At 39.8% G+C, this 22,245-nt stretch overlaps 2 protein-coding genes, 1 long non-coding RNA gene and 1 pseudogene across 14 annotated transcripts in view; 1 reads left to right on the forward strand and 3 right to left on the reverse strand.

Moving 5' to 3' along the window:
- Positions 1–22,245, reverse strand: part of LOC311087309 (uncharacterized protein) — a 504,672-nt gene that overhangs the window by 242,358 nt on the left and 240,069 nt on the right. The window lies entirely within an intron of this gene.
- Positions 3,620–4,870, reverse strand: LOC311087384. Its single transcript, XR_014607253.1, has 3 exons — positions 4,715–4,870; positions 4,456–4,649; positions 3,620–4,336 (listed from the first exon to the last, which is right to left on the reverse strand). It is a non-coding gene; the product is annotated as an uncharacterized lncRNA (long non-coding RNA).
- On the forward strand, positions 5,578–10,109 carry LOC311087037 (annotated as a pseudogene). The gene is made up of 9 exons (XR_014609615.1): positions 5,578–5,599; positions 5,862–6,030; positions 6,606–6,759; positions 6,867–6,953; positions 7,201–7,371; positions 8,121–8,183; positions 8,374–8,436; positions 8,809–8,877; positions 9,020–10,109. The product of XR_014609615.1 is annotated as an uncharacterized misc_RNA (transcript).
- The window catches only part of LOC311087350 (uncharacterized protein), a 29,397-nt gene continuing 20,323 nt past the window's right edge, over positions 13,172–22,245 (reverse strand). Inside the window, exons 3-9 of one of the 3 annotated variants that reach the window (XM_084120696.1) lie at positions 14,965–15,395; positions 14,678–14,782; positions 14,341–14,406; positions 14,198–14,257; positions 13,754–13,885; positions 13,415–13,581; positions 13,172–13,304 (exon numbers count right to left, since the gene is read on the reverse strand). In XM_084120696.1, coding sequence (XP_083976822.1) covers positions 14,696–14,782; positions 14,965–15,393 — 516 coding nt within the window. In that variant the 5' untranslated portion in view covers positions 15,394–15,395 and the 3' untranslated portion in view covers positions 13,172–13,304; positions 13,415–13,581; positions 13,754–13,885; ... (1 more) ...; positions 14,341–14,406; positions 14,678–14,695. Of the gene's footprint in view, positions 13,305–13,414; positions 13,582–13,753; positions 13,886–14,197; positions 14,407–14,677; positions 14,783–14,964; positions 15,396–22,245 lie in introns of all 3 variants that reach the window. The other 2 variants (XM_084120695.1, XM_084120694.1) reach the window with 2 other exon arrangements.

Genomic DNA, 22,245 nt, shown 5'->3' on the forward strand with positions numbered 1-22,245 from the left:
CATTTTAAAAATTAAGTCTAACTTTATGTGTAATTATTTTCTTTATTTCATTGCAGCTCCATCAACCACTTCTATTCCTGGTTCACAACACAGTCATATCACCCAAGAAGCTGACAATGCTGGTAAGTTCTGTGTTTTAGTTTATCCTATAGAGAAAGATACATTCCCCACTTGTTGTAGTGTCCTGTCCTTTGCTCATAAATGAAATCTGTCCTGAGGGGAGCGTGTAGTAGCTGTTTTTAAGGACTGGTTAAAAAAACTTCAAAGCTCAATATCTCAAAACTGCTCAGAACGCAGATAGAACCTTATAATTCCAAGGAGACGATATGTCAACTTACTAAAATTAAGATTTTTTTGTGTTAATCTTCCCTATAGGTCTTTCTCCTGTTGAAGTGGAGAGCAGTACCCCCATGCCTTCCACCACACCTCGCTCTCTTTCTACTCCTCCACTGGATCCAGCTGACTGGCCAACAGTCATTAATGACAAAGTACGCATTGATCTGGTGAGCAGAGGACCAGCACATGTTGACCACCACTTCACATTTCCAAAAAGACAATCGGACAATAGAAGATTTCACTATCATTTCATGTTTCAATCTCTCACAAATGGTGAAAAGGTTAGGAGATGCTGGTTAACATATTCACAGAAAAGTAATGCTGTCTACTGTTTTTGTTGTAAATTGTTTTTTAAAAAAAATCAACAAAGCTCAGTACAGATGGCCAACAAGACTGGATCAATATTGGCACATTACTTAAGCAACATGAAAACAGCCCAGATCATGCTAAAAATGTGCTGTCTTGGAAGGAGCTAGAAGTCCGTCTACGAAAAGGTGAGACAATAGATCAGACTGAATTGTCCCTCTTAGAGGCAGAGAGAAACAGGTGGAGAGAGGTCCTCATTAGGCTTGTGTCAATCATACAATCTCTAGCAGAGAGGAACATGGGTCTTAGAGGATCTGTTGATGCGTTACATGTCAACAATAATGGTAACTTCCTAAAAGAGGTGGAATTACTAGCGAAGTTTGATCCTGTTTTAAAAGAGCATGTACGACGCATTGACAGTGGAGCGAATCACACAACATACTTAGGGAAAACAATACAAAATGAGCTTATCGCTTGCATCAGTGACACCTTTCTCCGTACAATTGTGGTTCAAATCAAGGAGTCAAAGTATTTTTCCCTGATTTTGGACTGCACTCCAGATGTCAGCCACCAGGAGCAGATGTCTGTTGTGATCCGTACAGTCGACCTAAAAAACACTCCAGAAATCAGAGAGCACTTCCTGGGGTTCCTATTAGCCCATGAATCAACTGGACTCGGCTTATCCACACTGATTCTAAGAAGGCTAGAGGAGCTGAACATCCCCTTTGAGGACTGCAGGGGACAATCTTATGACAATGGTGCCAACATGAAAGGCCGAAATAAAGGGACACAGGCCAGGCTGTTGAAGAAGAATCCTCGAGCTCTCTATGTACCTTGTGCAGCCCACACATTAAATCTGATGGTGGCAGATTCAGCCAAGGGGTCAGTGGATGCTACTAACTTCTTCGGAGTGGTGCAGAAATTGTACACCTTATTTGCAGCTGCGTCCCAGAGGTGGGCCATCTTAAAAGATCATGTGGACCTCACTGTCAAGGCCTGGAGTGAAACAAGGTGGGAAAGCTGAATTAACAGCATTGAGCCTTTACGCTACCACACCGTCAAAGTCAGGGAAGCTTTGCTTGAGGTGAGGGAAAAGACAAATAACCAGAATCAAGGCCCAGTCCCTGGCTAAAGAAATTGGATCATTTAGGTTCCAGATCTGCACAGTTGTCTGGTATGACATTCTATCAAAAATTAACACAGTTAGCAAACTCCTTCAGTCCGTCAACATGCAGCTGGACATAGCAGTAAGTCTCATAGGGGTTGTTTACACCTGGCCACTTCATGCGTTTTCTCAGATCGGATAGCTATCTGATCGTGAAGAGACCAGGTGTAAATGCCCTCCGAAACGCATTCGAGACGGATTTGAATCCGATCGCTCAAACCACATCAGGAGGTGTTCTGGGCCGCATTCCAGACGAAACCGGACAAGTGTAAATGCATCTGGTTGTTGAAACCACATATGGAAATTTTACTCCTCACAAAAATGCTAAAAAAAAATAAAGGTGTGAGAGCGTGTTATAGGCTATATGTCATGTTATAGCCAGATATGACGACGCTACTGGAACACGCATCACCGCAGATGAGAAGCTGAGCATCTATTCATCAGGACAACGTGCAAACTATCGCAAATCAGAGGGAAAGTAAGTCGCAGGCGCTTAACACACAATCATCATCATGAAACGAAATGATCTTCCAGGGCTGTTGCCGCTCTCTCTTATTGCGGTCTTTGATTTTAAAATTTTAGCTGCTCAATAAAATGCAGCTCATATCTGTTGCTTTTGGTGACGTGCGCTCCATTAAATCTGCATATAGCGCGGGAATTTAAATCCATTTCGCAAAAACACATTTATGTGACCAGGTGTAAATGGAATCATTTTGATAAATCAGATAGCTATCCGATCTGAGAAAACGCATGAAGTGGCCAGGTGTAAACAGCCCCTTAAATAAAACCAAAGCATCTCTACAGACCTACAGGGCAACTGGGTTTGTAGATGCTCAGACCACTGCAAAAGAGCTCTGTGAAAACATGAATGATGAGGCAGTGCTGAAAGAGAAGAGGCTGCGAAGTACAAAGAAGCACTTTACCTATGAGGCAGCTGACGAGGTAGTGATCACTGCAATGAAGAGACTGGAAACAGGATTTTTCAATGTTGTGGTGGACTGTAGCATCCAGTCTTTGGAGGACCGATTCAAGTCAATGGGGGAAGTAAAAGATAAATTCGGAGTGCTCCTGAACTTCCACAAACTGGATGAAGAGTTACTTAAAGAGCAATGTGCCCAGCTCGGAAAAACACTCACCTGCGGAGAAGAGGCAGATATTGATTGGAGAGAGCTAGCCATGGAGATGCAGAGCCTTCCAGAGCTTCCCAAAGAAGTCACGACAGCGTTGGAGCTGCTTATTCACATACATGAAAGGGGGCTGTGTGAGTTATACCCAACTCTTTGGGTAGCGCTGAGGATAGCCTGCACTCTTCCAGTGACAGTGGCAACTGCCTCAAACATAGTAGATATAATATGTACAGTAAAGTTATAAGGTAGTCATTGCTTTTCTTTAGGCCTTACTTAAAACGGTCAAAGGGGCCTCCAACCCAATTTTGCTTAGGGCCCCCAAAGGTCTAGGGCCGGCTCTGGCTCGCTGGCTCGAACACGTTTATTTTTGGCAGTCGAGGGGCGGGACTTACTGTTTTAATAACCTCAAATGTCATTGGTTACGATGTCATTGGACGCCTGTCCTTGACTTCAAACATGAGACATCACTTAATTTGTTTCATTTATTTATATTAATGTGTAATGTGATTTAATGCATTGGTAATATAGAATATGTAGCGGCACGAGGATGGGATGGAATGATTTTAAGCATAAATGATCTCTGCTAGCGACTACGCCACCCTGGAATCTTGCCAGGGAAAATAAAATATAGTTTACTTAAGGAAACACAGGTTCGTCCACAGTAAGGCGGCAGGAGACGTGGGTACAAAAAAATATAAATTTGTTTTATTAAAGATATAATCAATATAAAAATGCACAAACATCAACAGCACTCAATGTAGACAATTTTGTGGTTCAACAAACACACATGGAGCGACCTGAGTCAGCGGGACAGGAGCCGAGGCAGAGCAGTGGATAAGGGCACATAAGGCCTCCACGACAAGTCACCTTTTCCGTACACCTGTGCATATACACTCACACCAATACACACACTCACTCACACCACTCAGCACACAACACTCGTGAGGGAGACCACCACCAGCAATCCGCCCCTGCTTTGTGCACTCAGCTCCTGGAACAGAAATGTCACTGTTGAGACACACTCAGAATTGTCACTCCAAGAGACAGAAATTGGAGTAGAAATATTCACAGTTTCACGTTAAACAGATTACAAAATTCTGAGTCAAAATACAAAATAAAAGCCAATACAAACGAAAAGGAAATTTTCCCCCCAAAATAAAGGGCTCACATGGAGGCACACACACTAAAATAAACACAAAGGACAGTGTTTTCAGTCCTTTGTCCACAGCGGAGCAAAGCAACCGCAAAAGGAGTAACGCAGCAAAGCCATGAAGCAGCAAAGCCATGAAGCAGCAAAGCCATAAAGCAGCAAAGCAACAGCGCCTCCGGAAGTAGTCCCACGCAGTCAACCGCACGGAAACTAATCATTGGTGCAGATGCGACCCATTGGTCCGTACTACATCTATAAATTTACAAATAAACAATCAGACAAACTCTGTGATTTAACTGCTAACCATTAATAAAAACTGTTTCTCTCAACAGATTGCCATTTAACCTAGGCGCAAATTTAAAACTACATACCTTTTAGGTGCGATCTCTGGGGACCAACTCAGTCAGGCAGACAACATGCATGTGGGCTCATCCCATCTATCAGGTGGACAGCGTGCGCGTCGGCAATAACTAAGCATTCCGGGCATGAAGTATAAACAACCATACTTTGACCATCAAGGGTACAACCTCAGCCGAATGCCTGCCGCGAAAGCTTGCATGTCGCCCTGGAAATAAGCTAATGTTAGCTACAGTATGCCATTGATCGGCCAGCTCACAACACCCAACATACCTGAATGACGACAGAAAATGACGACACGGGAAGGGGCGGTGCCTCATGGCACCATACACTCTAACCAGCTTGTTTATATGCGCTACTACAGCTCACTGATAGGACGAGCTCAAATGAATTAATCAGCCACCTGCAGGCAGGATATATTTCATTAGACCTGCCACAAATAGATTCTTACTAGATACTTTATTAACAGGAAGTCTTACTAGTGATTGCATTGTGTTGTTAAGAGATATTTACAGACTGTAATGATTAAGGGTGTCACGATTTCGATTTTTAAATCGAAATCGATCGAAATTAATGCTCAATCTCGATTATCGAATCAAAAAATGGAATCGTCGATGCTGCCACGCCCCATAGTCACGTCACCTCGGCTTGCCTGTAATAGGTAAAATCCTTTTCTCGAATATTGAAGCCTTTATTTTAAAACGCATTGCAGCTGCACAGCGAGAGCATCATAGCTCGTCTGAGCGAGCTGATTGTCTGTGCTACGGCAACACACGAACCTATGGCGAGTTAGCAGTGGCGTGCGGTTCAATGAGAGCGCTTGGCTTAGTGCGCGGATGAGGAGGAGGAGGAGGAGGAAGGAGGAGGAGGAGGAGGAGGAAGGAGGAGGAGGAGGAGGAGGGAGGAGGAGGGAGGAGGAGGAGGAGGAGGAGGAGGAGGAGGAGGAGGAGGAGGAGGAGGGAGGGGAGGGTGGGTCTAGCTAGCCTCCGTCAGAGAATGTCTAATAAGGACGGGTTCTGCCTCCGTTTTGATTGATAATAATTCAAACATCAACAAGAGGTTACGCCAACCGAGATCACTTATAGCACCTTTAACGACTGCTGTTAATTTTTATACTAAATTGTTTGTTTTCGTACATGACGGCCCTGTTGACATCAGGTTCATGAGGGTCAGATTTTAATGATAGTATTTGGCAGGTACTTTACTCACGCAAGTTGCATTCATCAGTGTAAGAATGCTGTGTGTATTGAAAAGAATCATCAGGTCATCTACTTTACACGTTATCTTGAGTTTACAGAGTTATTACAGAGAAATGGGTTTCACAACCCAAGTAAACCAGTGTTTTGGACTGATTGTCGTTGTGAGATACTGACTCTAATGTGTTAAGTTTTCTGTGCATCTATTTTTTCCTTCTTTCCAGGCACAATGAATGATATTAAGGGCAGATGGGCCACATTGGGGGAAGATGCAAAGCAGAAATGCGTTCAAGAGGCAGCAGAACTGAGGGCACATGGGCAGGCACAGGACCTAAGCCCTGCGATGAGGGATGCCCGAATTAAAATGCACCTTAAGAAGCTGAAGTTATAGAGGTTTGGAAAGAGGATTCATTTGCTAAGCATTAGTGGTATTTTTACAGTATTAGATGGAAGGAGGATCAACAGCAATTGTGATGTGAGCAGAACATTGTGTTAGACAACTGGATTGTTTATCTGTAGATTGTATCGTAATTTTAAATTAGTTCATTCCAAATAAATATTCCAGCTGATTTTTGTTTACAAGACTATCAACATCAAATATTCTTACATTGAAGAAATTGCCAAAGGCTCATACCACCCTCTCAAACTAAATTCCTACTGGTTGGGCTAGTCTATTCAGATCAAGGTGGTCAATTGAAGCATTATTAGTCACAAATGGTTATGAGTCAAATTATTAGTTGCATTTAGACTCTATATAAATACAGCTAATGTATAGTTAATGTAACCCTGGTGGTCCCTGACCACTTGTTTGCCACGTGTGACAACACTGTTTTCATATATTGCCAAGCCCTGGTATGAGTTGTTTCTTCAGTGTGTGTTGGATTTTTAAAAGTAGGTTTTGACTATTTTGTGTATAATCAATTATTTTCTATTTTTGTGGTTGTCTTCTTTATCTAAATATTGTAAAGGTGTCCAAGCTTGAGGATTTGGGTGTGGAAACAGCCATTCTATCATTTGACCGCCAAAAGTCCTCATTAGAGGTGTGTGAACTGAGCAGCAAAGGAGCCACTGATTTCCTCGATTCAACAGACACAGTGAACAACTTTGCACTTCATTTCAAAGGTATTGGTTATATGAAAATCCACAGAAATGGACTCAGGCCCATAATAGTGCAAATATACATAATACAGTTTTATGAAATGAATTGTTGTGTGTTGTTACATCTGTAGCCAGCTCCTCAGCCGCAACACCCAGTGCCAGAGATCATGTCAGTGTTCTGGTAGGAAAAGTGAAAGATCTATTCAACCAGAAATATAGTAAGCATAAGTTCAAATACTTTTAAAACTGATGTAAAGAAACTGCTTATCTTGATAACCTAATATACCTTCATGAATCCATGGCATTTTCAAATGAATAAATTATATAAGGTGCCCATCAACCATTAGATTATGTCACCTTACCAAAATGACTGTTTGCAGCCTTTACACTGGCCATCAACTAGAAGGGAGAGTCACAATTGTCCAACTGTGTAACATTGTGTAACGTGTGTTTCATGTCTTTCAGAGGAGGCCGGAGGTACTGGAAGGCTCCCCTACCAGTCCCTAGTGAATCAGGGCTTGACTATTAAAGTTTCTGGACTGCCTAACAGCCTTACCCTGAGGAAGCCTTCCTTTTATGGAAGAAACCAGTTGGTAGGAATTTTGCAAGCTGCTGAGGAGATTACATTTGAAATAGGTCAGTGACATTACCAGTGGTTGTCTTTCTCCACTTGTGTTTTGGCAGTGGTGAAAATAAGTTAACTAAAGAATAATACAGGCCTACATGTAAGCCTTTGTATAGTGCTGGGCCATTGCATGTCTCTCTGTCCCTTCACCCCTACCGGTCAAGGCGGATGGCCGCCCAGGCGCCCAGCCTGAGTCATGGTTTTGTTTGAGGTTTGCCTCTGCCTCTTAAATGGATCATATGATGCAATTTCTTGTTTTCCTATTTCTTAAGTGTATTATGTAGCTGTTAGTGCAAGTATAAGATCTGTAGAGTTACGAAGTCTCAAACCCAAAGAGATATTCTTTGTAAAAGTTACGGCTCAGCCATACCTTCCTAAAACACTTCGTTTTAAACACGCCCCCACATCTCTACGTCAGTGTGTGGGGGCAGAGTTTCATAACACCACCCAAATGTATACGCAAAGAAAGAAAGCATAACTTTTATTCTTGCCGGCGCCGCCATGTCGTGGAGATGCTGTGTTTTCCGTTCAAAAGCCAAACTACTTTCAGAACAGTACAACCTTACCCACATATTTAACTGACTGTTTCTAGCACCTCAGAGAGCACAGATCGTTTTTGGGTCTTTGTCTTTCTATGATTCATTGATACTGCTGTGTGAATAATTATTTTTCTCCAGTAATGCAGAAAGGCCAATTATTTGTTATGCTCATATTACACAATTGTTTTTTTGTTGTTTTTTTTTCTAAAAATATCAATCAGATGCAGGCCAATGCAACCCCACTGACATGGCAGAGGGAATGTCCGAGCACATGGGTGCAGAAGGTAAGCTGAGCTGTATGTATTTTATCTTTAAATAAATGCATAACATTAAACTTAAGAAGCATAGTTTACTAGATATGTAACTGGTCATTGCACAGTACATTTAACCACTGTATACATTACTGTAGTAATGGTAAATCAAAAGATGAAATTTACACCTTTGTGTGATGGTTTAATGTTTTCATATCACCAGATACAGCAGATGGCATCCAGACAAAGGCAGTGGAGGAAATTTTAGAGGCCATGTGTGAACATGGTATTTCTTGCATTCGTTAGACATTTTACTAAATGCTACAAATCAGTTTTTGGTATTGCTTTAGTTCAAGCTTAGAACAATTGTTCTGAGAAGTCTGCCATTGACATTTAACACAAAGAGAAAAGCTTTCTTGTTTGAAAATTACAATTTATAAATACAGTATTTATCCAGGTGACATTAAACAGCATATATAAGGTTGATATTCTGATAATTTTACACTTTGAATTGACTGAATTGAATTTATATGCAAATAATGGGACTGTCTATTTTAATCAATGATTTACTAATTAACTATTGACAGTATAAATGCTGACAAATTGAATTATGAATTTGTACTTAAGTTGTTGTGTTGTGTTGTTTTATGTACTTTAGGTGTACAGCAGATGGAAGAGTCCTCAGAATCAGCCACGACTATAGTCATCATGATGACTGCAGATAAAGGTACTGTATCTTTCCACATATTCCTTTGGCAACAGTTAAAAATGAACAAGCTGCCTTTGAGATGTTGCTTTAAATATGGTGATGAGTATGATTTCAACTAACTGGCTTGACTTCCAAAATATTTGTGTTTTTCTTTTGGTAGATGGAGGCAATTTGTGCTGTGTCTTCCGCGTCCATTTTGATGATAAGAAGAAGAACGCAAGAAAGAAGTGGCGTTCATGGTCTCAGTGCACAGTGTGCCAATCATGGTCACACACTGCATGTGGCTTTAAAAAGAACATGTGCCTTCACTGCCAGTGTCAAAACACCATGCAAACACCCTGAAGATGTATCTTGTTGCTTGTTTGAGTTGGTTTTACTGTGCTGATAGCCCCCAACCCATCCATACAAACACACACACACAATACATACATATGCTTCAAATGTATTGTAATGACTACACTTCACATGTAAGAAGATCTTTTTTGTTATTTTCATTCACCCCAATTTGTATTTATTATTGTCGTTTGTTGGCACCATCAATGTGGTCTCCTTTAAACAGGGCTTATGTGGGAACCAATAAAGTTATATTGTACTGAATTGACCCTTCGCTAAGCCCCGCCCTCCTTAGTTACTGTTGCTACGCCTGTCAAGCTTTTGCGCCTGGCACGTCTATTACAGTATGTATGCACTGGTTTCAGACATTCCTAAGGAGATAATTAGTCATTTTTAGCGGACAGGTGAAAATTTGAGAGAGCAAGACTGCAGTATGCATTCGAGGGCTATATCCACGACATAATATGCAAACGATTAGAGAATAATTTCATCAAAATTGAAGCTAAAGTCTATAACGTTAGGTCCCAGCGCAAGCAGCAGTGCCTCATACGCTGACCATTCAAATGGGAAACACACAAATTGAGGAACAGCTGTGCATGCCCAGCAGGGTGAGTGAAATGTGAAAATATTCTAATATTTATAAATCAAACAGCTTATCCATATGTATCGTGGAATAAACACAAGACATTAGCCTGACCACTTTGCAATGATAACATTCTCCCGCTTATATTTGTAGTGCGCCAGGCTAACGTTACTGCTCACACGTCGTGGGTCACATAAAGCAGAAGTAGACATGCCAAGAGGGATCGCACGCTTCCTGAAGATCAGTTGTTGCAGGGAAGATGCTCATCTGCGGTGGCCACTGAATGCTGTTGTATTCTTGTATTGCCTGTCTCATTCTCTTGTTGGAGCTGGCTAATGCTTGGACAGTCTAATGGCAATGCCCTGCCCATCTGTAGCAAAGTTAGGAAACATGCATGTAGAGAAATACATTTATTAGTTTGTATTATGGTCCTTTTCAAAGTTGATCTTAATATCTTTATGTCTCTACTTATCCATAGTTCTTTACCTGGATATCTTCTTCTCAGACGGAGGAGGACTGCTCTCTCCCTTGATTCAGTTCTAGCCTTGCAGATTAGTTGTCCTCTGAGTTCACGCTCAACATCTTTACGGGTAGCCTGGAAGTCTGAATCAGACTCTTGCCATCTTCTCCCAATCCGGTGTTTTTTCTCCATGTTCAGCAGAGAGTCCTCAATTCTACAATGGTCAGCAAATAAATCTTATTAATTGTTATTTACACACTTGCTCAGAAAACAGTGACAGACAGATTACTGCTCACTTACTCTGTTTCACACTCCATGTACGACTCACAAGTCCCAGATCTATATACAAACACACACAGCACAAATATTCTGTAGCTACCGAGCATTACTGCTGTAATATAGTACTATTACTATAATAGTAGTAGTATATATACTATTATAAGGGAGGCCTTGCTGATAATTGATTACTAATCACACCATATTAAATTACTGCAGTATTATAGCAACTCTTAATTTATAACCATTGTGAGAGTTTCCTTTAAAACTATGCTGTTACTGTAGGCTTCCATGTTGAAGCACATCAGCAGGGCACTTAAAGACGGCTGTAATAAACACATTGAACTCTTACTTGAACTTGTAGAACTGAATCAGCTTGATGATGTAGTCCCTTTTCCATTTACAGACAGTGTCTGGAGAACAGATAAAGGGATTACTGCTGCTCTAATAAAGTGCTTCATTTCATGTAATTGTAATGTACTGTATTTCATTACTGTACAAGGAAAGGTAAGTATAACATATTTGCAATATTCTTTGCTAATAATATTCATGACCTTCATACAGTATTCAAGACATTCACTTCAGTTGTTTACTTTTTGGTTTCTGTTTCTGTTGGGCTAGCTCCATCTCACTTTTCTTCCATTTCTCCATGTCTTCCTCAGAAACCAACACTAGAAAACAAAATAACAGGAAACAAGAAAACATCAATACTACATACTCTGTGCAAAATGCGCTTAAAGGAACACTCCACTTTTTTTGGATATAGGCTAATTTTACAACTCCCCCAGAGCTAAACAGTCATTTTTTTGAGAGAGATGCTAACGGTCTAATCCGATTCAATGATCTATGCTAAGCTATGCTAAAAGTGGTACCGCCAGACCCGGAGAGCAGCTGAATGGATTCGAAAACAGTGAAACTGTTTAACTCTGGGGGAGTTGTAAAATGAGTCTATATCCAAAAAAAGTGGAGTGTTCCTTTAAGCGCATTTTGCACAATTGTAAAATGTTACCTATTTCTTATGTGCATTGTTTACCTGGTGCCTCTCTGATGACAGATGCGATGTCTTCTTGAGCGAGAATCGATATTTTCTCTGCTTTGTCTAGTCTTTGCAGGAGCTGCATCTCTGCAAACACAGTTTAATAGACTTATGCTGACCAATTTGTGAGTGATCAGCTTCACTCCAGAAAATATAAAATGTATAAACAGTGAACCACCTGTCCAGAATTTTGACAGGTTATGCAGCAGACAGTGAACAAACCTAGGTCAGTTGATTTCCTCCGTCCATAATGCAAAAGGGCATCAGTCAACAGGTCTAGGCGGTGAGATGGAGTCTTCTCCTTTGTGACTCTGGCAAATCTTCTGAGAAAAGACCACAGCCTTTCCATTCCTTCCCCGTCTGTGAGCCCAAACCCTTCGAGCCGCCTAGTGCTGTACTTGATCTGTGATTAAAGGAAAGTGGTAGAATCTCACAGACACTGAAACTGAGTGTGTGTGTTTGGTGTGTGTGTGTGTACATGCACTTGCTGTGCGCAGTTACGCGCCATGTGATGTTTTCCTCTACTCGTACTGCTGTGGTCTACGAAGTTATTTTGCCCTCCTGCCACCCCAGATCTCTCACAGCAGCAGGTAGGCCTACTCTGTTACGTGAGTGCAGTGTAATGCTTTAACCTTGACCATTCAGCAGGAGAGGTGTAGGTGTAGCTTATATTATTTTATATTGCATGCTATTACTTTATATTCATGTAATAATTGTACAAATTAGATAGTAATCTGCATAAAGCATAAAGAAAACACGTTTGGGTATAACAATCATCCGCTTATAGTGATTTGACCCAGACAGCTGTGAGATAAGCGATTAAAGATTACTTTTGGGCACATCTACTTAATTTCAAATGTGCAGCTGATAGACAGGAAAATGGAGGCCAAACAGGGAGCGAATGATATGTGACACAGGTCCTGATGTCTCTATAAAGTCAATGAATTACCTGACAGGGCAATTTGTGTCCATAAACATGAAATGCTGGTATGGCCAAAGAGATGTTGTGTGGTTTGCCCTCCCCGGATTTCTGATTGAACACAGTATGGCATAATTTTGAGTAAATGTGTCAAGGTCTTTTCTCAAAACAATAATTCAGTTTTACACAGAAAAAGAAAGTACTTGCATGCAAATGTGAGGCAACAACACAGGCAATGTCATAGACTACTCGCAGGTGTATGTTCCTGTCCTCACATCTTCGAAGTAGCTCATCGATGACATACAGGGAGAGGCTAATCTATTTCAACACAAATGTGAATGATGACACTTTTTGCTGAGGAAAAGTAAAAAATAATTATACAAACAATCTCCAGCATCAAATTCAATACCTAAATAATCAATAAGGGCACTCAAAATGATCCAAAATGTTTTCATGTTTTCTTATAATAGTGAAGATTATGGAAGGGTGGTAAAGTTCAAATTTTGTAATGTTTTGGAATCTCCCATATACATTCCATGAGGTTCATATTTGGTGACTGAAAAAAAATAATAATAATTTGGCTTATGTTAGGGTTATGCTATTCTAAGCATTTTATGAATAAGTAGAATCAAACAGGGGAATTATCATTCTGGAACAGTGGGTCAATAGTCAGAGATGGCACTACTGTGGCATAGACTTGCCGTTCTCCTTGGCTCATGTTGACAATCATTAGGAGCATTTCATGACGACAAGAGGCTCCAAACACTCCTGTAACATCAAGTTTCTTTGCTTGTTTTTGTGACCTCAGCACGTTGCCAGCCTTGAAGTTACTGCAGTCCTAAAGATTTAAAGAAAACATAGATTTATGGGACGAATAATGATCTTTTTTCACAAGTTTAATTAATATTTCATGGACTCAGTCCATGAAATTCTGCAACTATGACTAACCTCGTGAGGCTTTGAACTGTCAAGATGTGATAGCAGGAATTCTTCTACATCCTTTTCCTCAACAAACATGCAGGTTCATGCAATGGCTCAGCCGCACTTGTACCGGAGCTTTGCTTCCTCACAAGGCCAAAGTTGGCATCCAATGTGACAATCATATCTCCATCCGCCTGGAAAACAAACACTTACAGTAATACTGGTTTTGTATCTGCACCAGGTTTATACATTTATACTATTACTATTTTATTATAATACTATATACAAAAATTAACTAAGTTTGCAGATATTAATTCTATACCATTAGGTTAATCAAACAAGAACCACGCTGGAACTAGAACCAACCTTTGGACATGCTGGGCATATGGTTCCATCATCTAATTGTGGGCAAATATCGACCAAACTTCTTTGTGGGAAGTGGTGATGCCTAAAATGGGATATGGATTCTCCCACAAGGGCTCTGTAGAGTGTGTTAACCTCGGGTATAAGCAGCAGTCAGGGAAAACATTACTGTCTCCTATACTTACATCTGGTGATGGTGGTTTACTCAGAAGTTGTTATTTTATAGGAAAATATCAAGAATACTTTTGCATGTACAATCCTAGATGGTTCCATAAATGTTTGCTTTTAGTTGTGATAATGATGTAGTACAATCAAGGAAGAAGGTGTAGTTTCTCAGAAGAAGGTGTAATTTTCACGTCAATATGGACTCATCAGTCTTCCATGACAGTAACTGAAATTTTCACTTAACAGACAAGACTTCAAACTGACCTTTGCAAACTGACTTACCTCTGCAAGTGTGAGGTTATTTTTCCAGCGCAGGGTGTTGCAAAAACCCTCAACAGAAACCTGACAGACACACAGAAAGCTCTAGCAGAGGGATGGAGAAGGCTGTCTGGGGCTTGTCGGCTGTTGCTGGCCAGAGCCCATACCTTAGCAGAGTGCAGGTTTCTGGTTCACACACACACACATATTGACTGTGACGGTGCAGAGCTGTCCTGACAAATATAAAGAGAGAAATAACATAAAAACATAACCTAGTACTACTATAGAGACTATATCAGCATAGACTAAATCACTTGAGTGTGTCACCTATAACTTAATGTTTGTAATTATTGGAATCAGCAAACAAATTTTTTTCAAAATTGTATCACAAATTTGATTAATTCCTTATAGGAAATCATTACTCTACATGTAATAGGATTGAATTCCTTAACCTGTCAAGAAAATTAAATACATTAAGATTTTGTATCAGGGAAAATGACAAACCTGTGCTGACAATGACCTTCATGTCCCTTGTGTACACAGCATGGGTGCCATGGCCTTCAGGTAAATATAGGAATAACCCCAGGGAGGCGGCTCATAGTAGACATTCTGTAAGAAAAATTGATAGCTCTAATGTTTTTAAAACAACAAATTTGTGACACTAACAGTTGATACTGCATAGTGCTAAAACAATTTGAAGTATCTAATGAATCTGTTGAAATTACTGTGAGTTTGCTGTCTGTATGCAAGTATAGCAATAGCAATGTAAGACTGCATGCTATTGTTCTTACATTCCACTTTTCAGGAAGATGCAGTGAATTTCTGTGAGTCCTCTTCAGGCAAACCTCACAAAACACTGCAGTGGTGCTGCACTCAATGCACCTATAATCAGCATGATCTCGGCAGACAACACACTGGGTAGTGATTGGTGCTGAACATTCAAATGACACCTTAAGCATGTCATCCTTGACTGCATCCCAGGCATGAAGCTCTCTCTTCTTTGCCTTACTGTATGCACTCTCAGAACAGCTTGGTGTCGCATCATCAGGTTCAGCCTGTTGAGATGTAATAGAAGGGTCGGAAGGGTGGGTCTGTTTGGAGTTGGGCTGGGGAAGACCTTGACTAAGGTAAGAAACCTTTGCAGGACCAGCGCTAGTCCTCCTCACCACCTTAATCTTAACGCTCCTGAAACGTGTGGTCTTCTTAAGTGCTTTTCCCATATCTGAAATCAAAATATTTGGCAATTATTACATAAAGCAAAGTGCAACCCGTACTTCTTATCACAGCCTAAAAGACAGAAACACATCAGTGAACATGGGATGCAGTCAGATGAGGGATATTTTGTAAAAAAAAAATATATATATATTGCATCACAATAAGTGATGCAATATTGGTTAACGTTAGCATTCTTAAATGATGTTCTGTCATAACTGGCGAGAGCTGGAGGGCAAAACACTGAAAATGTAGCATCATGCGTCTTTACATTTTCCATCTGTTTTAAGAAAGATCAGTTGAACCCACATCTCAAAAGACCTAAAACAAGCTTTCGTAGACTTGTTATACATATCAAAGTCCGTTTAATTGTGTATAAAATCGTTGTTAATACGCGATAGTATCTGTCAGTAAATCAATCTCTTAAATGGCGGGACATTTTGAAACACTGCCTGGAAGCTGAAAACTATTCTCTTAAAAAATATCCTCGGTTTTAATTATAGTAACCACGTTTTTGGCGGATTTTTATTACCATTTTTAATAACCACAGTTATACTACAAATACAAATAGGCCTACCATGTTTTTTTCTTTTTTCTTTTTCTTTGTGGTTAAACCATAGTTAATTTTCGTAAGGGTTAACATGGCTATCTCAAGACTGGTAAGAAAACGAATTCAGTAAATACTGTACTTGATACAGGAAAGCACATGAGACTAGAATATGAACACAACATGATAAATTGCATATTCTGGCTGAATCTGCTTGCCAACACGTAGCTATAGAATGCATATTATGTGCATATATTAGGCTTATCAAATAAAAGTTGATAGAATGTTTGTGTTCTGATGAAGAAATTAACGTATCTACATTTTGGATGGCCTGGGGTCATCATAGTAGCCTTTTTCATAGGATACTTTTGATCATTGGTTATGAAAATTGCATTGATCCAGATGAACAGACAGTTACACCCCTAACCTTAGGTGTCTCGTCTCAGCTCAAAACTTCACTGTTAGCCTTTCCTGCTCAGCTTCCAGATCATAGTCAGGTTTTGCATTGTCTCAGTGGAACATATTCTTACATGTGTAAATGTAATACTGAGTTGTAGGGCTGAGCGATTTAAATCGCGATATTGTAATGCGCATCTCGTCAGTAAAGCCGGTTCCTTGATTAGTAGTAAATCGCCATCACCTGCTTTCAGATGGAGCGGCATTTAGGGCTGATGAGATAATTAAGTGATTAATTTAGTGATGATTGAGCATTATTGAAGACACCTGATGTTAACAAGCAGAATCACTGAAGAAGAAAATCACAAATTGTAAGTTACCATTAAGGTGATGGGTGTTTGCTTTAGTTGGGCTCTAGACCATTATATGTTTAATTTAATATTTGCTGTTGTTTGTCTGCTGTTATTGATTTATAACAGTTAATTGAACAAAGTAAAATTTTGTCTTATAGTGTTGGTTATGTTTTGACATAATCATGCTGTGATCTGAAAAAGGAAACTTATTGAGATAGTTTGGTTTAACTTGTTAGCAGCAGTTTTGTGATTTTTCAGCCTATGATTATCAGTACTTTACTTATAATCCAAAATATTTAATAAACATTGTTCTGATCAAAAGACATTCGGATAAATTCATTTAAAACACAGACATCAATAATCAGCCTGTGAATCTCAACAATGGTGACAATAATAAAGCATGTTGCAGTGGCTGCCACCAATCACAACTCAATAATGGCTCCCATCATGCATTGCGGTATGAATAAATTATGATCTGAATTGTCTATTGGCGCTTTTCCACTACACAGTACCAGCTCGCCTCGGCCCGCCTCGACTCGACTCGGCTCGGCTCTGTTTGGTTTTCCATTGTGTAAAAGTATGGCGTTATTTTTTAGTCAAAAGTTATGAGCGTGTAAGACATGCTCACGAGCACATTATGTTATTTCACACGCGCAAAAATGAACCTTCAGCTGGCATGATAAAAGTACTCGCGCACAAATTCAACAACCGAGAGGTGTACAAGTAGCTGCGAGCGAGCGCCTGGCATACTCTCATAGGTTAACTCTGCTTGTACAGTGGAATCCTGCTCGCGCGCAGCGGGCTTCTGCTCGCGGAGAGCTGTTTTGCTCGCGCAGTGGATTTCTGCTCGCTCAGCTGATTTCTGCTCGCTCGAGTCTACATGACTTTTGACAATTTGGGGGCGGAAACCAAGGAGGGCACTGACCCTCTTATGATTGGTCACTTTCATCATGGAAAATCTTGGGAAATCCTAACCCCGCCCACCTTCTGACGCAGCGCGCGTCACTCAGCTGCTCTGCTACTCCAGCTATCTCTGTGTATATTTTAGACAACGAAATATGTGATAAAACACCATACTAACTCTTTTCGTTTTCATTTAAAGAAATCTTAAACATGATAGCCACACAAATGTGGTTCAGGCAACGTGTGTTGATTATATTCACTGTTTGCCTAATTATAAAAAAAAATATATATATAAAACACAAACCTGCCTCTTTTCGTTTTAAATATAATATAAAAACATTAAACATTTTAATATGGTCCAGGCAATATGTGCATTTGTACCAAACAACAGATTTTGCAGTAAACAACATTACAGTTTTAAAAAATTTTACATACAATAATTACAATTTAAAATGACAAAACTCAACCCAGTCTCTTTTTGTTAAATTTCAGTTTTTATCAATATTAGCCATTATAAAAGTATAAGTAAAAGGTATAAGAAGCTATACAAATAAAGCTATACATATAAGCTATTTAACTTTATCGTTGTATGGTTAGACTAGAGCGCTGACTTTGTATGTTTGACTGAATTGTTTGCTTTATTTGTATAGCTTCTTATACCTTTTACTTATCCACCTTATTCTGCTCTAAACAATGCGCGCTGCCATAACGACGACTCCGGTTGCCTACTTCCGGTTCGTAGCGCTTGACCTGTACTAGCAGCGAGAGAATGAGTTCAAGCTCCTCATGTGCAGTTGTTGGTTGTTTTAACAATTCAAATAAGATTTCAAACTTTTTAGAAACTGAGTGTTTCGAGCATAAGATAAGAAGGAGATAATGCCCATGTCCGGTTCCGTATCAGATACATTCAATAAAGTAAACGTTTAGAGTGGTTAGCGTTAAAACTGAAGCATAAGAAAAAAAGTCGGAAAACTTTGCCCATTAATTAGATGTGCAAGGCAAGCAGGCAAGTTTTCGGGTTGTTATGGACAAGTAAAAATTACATTATTGTATATTATATGAAATACAATTATAATAAAATTCTAAGTTATGACTACTGTATACTGTACTGTTTTTATTTTTAAAAGGATGTGATGTTGTTGTGAGATTGTCTTTTGTCCATGTTAACATGACAGATGTGAAAAACATTTTGGCTCGTTTGACTCAGCTCACTGAAAAGAGCCGGTTCTTTTGACTCACGGCTCTTTAGAAAATAAATTCTTATCTCCTTCTTATCTTATGCTCGAAACACTCAGTTTCTACATGAGGAGCTTCAGCTTGAACTCATTCTCTCGCTGCTAGTACAGGTCAAGCTACGAACCGGAAGTAGGCAACCGGAGTCGTCGTCATGGCAGCGCGCATTGTTTAGACTGAGCAGAAAAAGGTGGATACTTTTATAATGGCTAATATTGATAAAAACTGAAATTTAACAAAAAGAGACTGGGTTGAGTTTTGTCATTTTAAATTGTAATAATTGTATGTAAAAAAAATTTAAAACTGTAATGTTGTTTACTGCAAAATCTGTTGTTTGGTACAAATGCACATATTGCCTGGACCATATTAAAATGTTTAATGTTTTTATATTATATTTAAAACGAAAAGAGGCAGGTTTGTGTTTTATATATATTTTTTTTTTTTCTTTCTATTTTTAAATAGGCAAACAGTGAATATAATCAACACGCGTTGCCTGAACCACATTTGTGTGGCTATCATGTTTAAGATTTCTTTAAATGAAAACGAAAATAGTTAGTATGGTGTTTTATCACATATTTCGTTGTCTAAAATATACACAGAGAGAACCGGAGTAGCAGAGCGAGCTGAGTGACGCGCGCTGCGTCAGAAGGTGGGCGGGGTTAGGATTTCCCAAGATTTTCCATGATGAAAGTGACCAATCATAAGAGGGTCAGTGCCCTCCTTGGTTTCCGCCCCCAAATTGTCAAAAGTCATGTAGACTCGAGCGAGCAGAAATCAGCTGAGCGAGCAGAAATCCACTGCGCGAGCAAAACAGCTCTCCGCGAGCAGAAGCCCGCTGCGCGCGAGCAGGATTCCACTGTACAAGCAGAGTTAACCTATGAGAGTATGCCAGGCGCTCGCTCGCAGCTACTTGTACACCTCTCGGTTGTTGAATTTGTGCGCGAGTACTTTTATCATGCCAGCTGAAGGTTCATTTTTGCGCGTGTGAAATAACATAATGTGCTCGTGAGCATGTCTTACACGCTCATAACTTTTGACTAAAAAATAACGCCATATAAAAGTTGTACCTGTACCTGCTTCCAGGTACTTTTTTCGTACCACCTCCGGCGAGGTTCTGAGCGAGCTGAGGCGAGCTGAGGCGATACTAAAATGTGACGTGAAAACATGGCAGACTGCTGATTGGTCAGAGAGAATCGTCACTATTCACTGCGTCATCATTGCACGCGCCAGACGGAGTATCCTGAATAAAAAACAGCAAAAACAAAAACCAAAACATCCAAAAACAGCATACACTCGATTTCCTCCATTGTCCTGTGTGTGTGGGTAGCGGGTGTGTCTCGCGTAAAAGATTAAGTCACGGCAGTTTCCTGTGGCGTCGCTATGACGACCAGTAGTATTGTGGAGGTACTATCTGCAATGGAAAACGGAGCGAAAAGCAAAGCGAGCCGAGCCGAGCCGAGTCGAGTCGAGTTGAGCTGGTACTGGTAATGGAAAAGCGCCATAAGTAATTTACTTTTCCTAATTGAATATTCTGCTCGTCACCATTGTTGAGATGCATAGACTGAATCTTGACGTCTGTGTGTGCCTAAAAGAATGATTTTTTTTAAACAACTTTTAAGAAATCCTTTATATTATATCAAAAATTCTGGGCATTTATGCAGATTCACAGTTATGCTGTAATCAACAACATAAATCGAAGTCAGAAAGAAGGATTTTAATGAGTTCAGTGATCAAGTTCAAATGATGATTGTCATAATATAACCAACACCATCAGATCACTTTTTTTTCTTTGTTCATCTGGCAGTTATAACTCAGATACAACAGACAAACAAAATCTAAAGTTAATAATATATGGGTCAAGAGTCCAACTAAAGCAACCACTGATCGTCATAACGGTGGCTTACAATTTGAGATTTTCTCCTTCAGTGATTCTGCTTGTTAACATCAGGTGTCTTCAATAATGTTCAATCATCACCAAATTAATCACTTAATTATTTCATTAACTTAAACACTCTTGAGTGTGGACTCATACACTCCCAGGAGTGTTAATTTAACACTGGAGTTTTTGCTGTATACAAAGAGCCGTAGTTAACTGACAAGCTGAGCCATATCACATTAAATATCGCTGGCGATACGTCCGCAAAATTAATGCGATATGGCTCAGCTTGTCAGTGAACTACGGCTCTTTGTAGTAAATGTCGCTCCATCTGAAAGCAGGTGATGGTGATTTACTACTAATCAAGGAACCGGCTTTACTAACGAGATGCGCATAACAATATCGTGCGATATATCGCCCAGCCCTACTGAGTTGTTAATTTTTTTTTTTTTGTGATTTCAGGTCAAGTGGAAAGCAGAATGATCATGGCAAACAAGGTATGGGAAGAAGTAATTTAAAATATTGTAATGGCAGAGTCTTCTGATTCCATATGATTGCACTAAAAGTGGCAGAAAATTAAATTTGTTTTATACTATATTTTCCCATGTGAATATTCATTTGATCCTTGTGAGGCCACTGTAGCTGCACAAGGTTTGGTTTTACTACAGTAAAACCACGATTGTGTTAGATTCCACCCATCTATTTTTTTTTTTTTTTTTTGTAGCATAACTAGGCTTTGTCATTTAGAAATATGACTTTTCCTATCACTTAATGACACATATCTCTACTTTTCATTCCAGCCAGAGGATCTGACGGTTGCTGCTCGCATCTTAGCCTACCTGATGGAAAATTCTTGCTGGATGAATGACCTTCACCTTCAACTCAACCTTGCCAAGACAGAACTGCTTATGGTTTCACTTTCACCCAAACCATGCGATCCTGCTGATTTGCCTTCTACAACATCAGAAAGATCCGGCCCTTCCTATCGGAGCCACACAACTCCTTGTCTAAGCTCTTGTTCTATCCAGACTGGACTATTGTAATGCTCTCCTGGCAGGCCTTCCAGCATCAGTCAAACCTCTGCAACTGATCCACATGCTGCAGCAAGACCTAAACTCACTGCTTCAGATCTATGTGTCTCCAGAAGCTTGTGTTCTGCAAGTGAACGGCGCCTTGTGGTGCCATCATCCCAAAGAGACACAAAATCACTTTCACTGACCTTTCCCTGGACTGTTCCCTGCTGGTGGAATGACCGGCGCAACTCAACACATTTTCAAGAAACTGTTAAAGATCCATCTTTTCATAAACACTTGACCCAATAATACTAAATCTTTGTTTTAATAATAAAAAAATACAAAAAATTGTGCACTGTGCTACACTAACTGGGACTTGTCACTGCACTTGTTGCTTCTATTGTTCTCTTAATTTTAAGTCACTTTGGATAAAATGTAATTGTAAATGTTTAAAATAAGTTATTAGAGTATAAAGGTACAGCAATTGTCTTTTAATGTGGATATTTTTACATGTTCTAAATTATATACTAAGCTTGTAT

The sequence above is a fragment of the Abramis brama genome (assembly GCF_963993115.1).
Source record: "Abramis brama genome assembly, chromosome: 7".
NCBI classification, from domain to species: Eukaryota; Metazoa; Chordata; class Actinopteri; order Cypriniformes; family Leuciscidae; genus Abramis; species Abramis brama.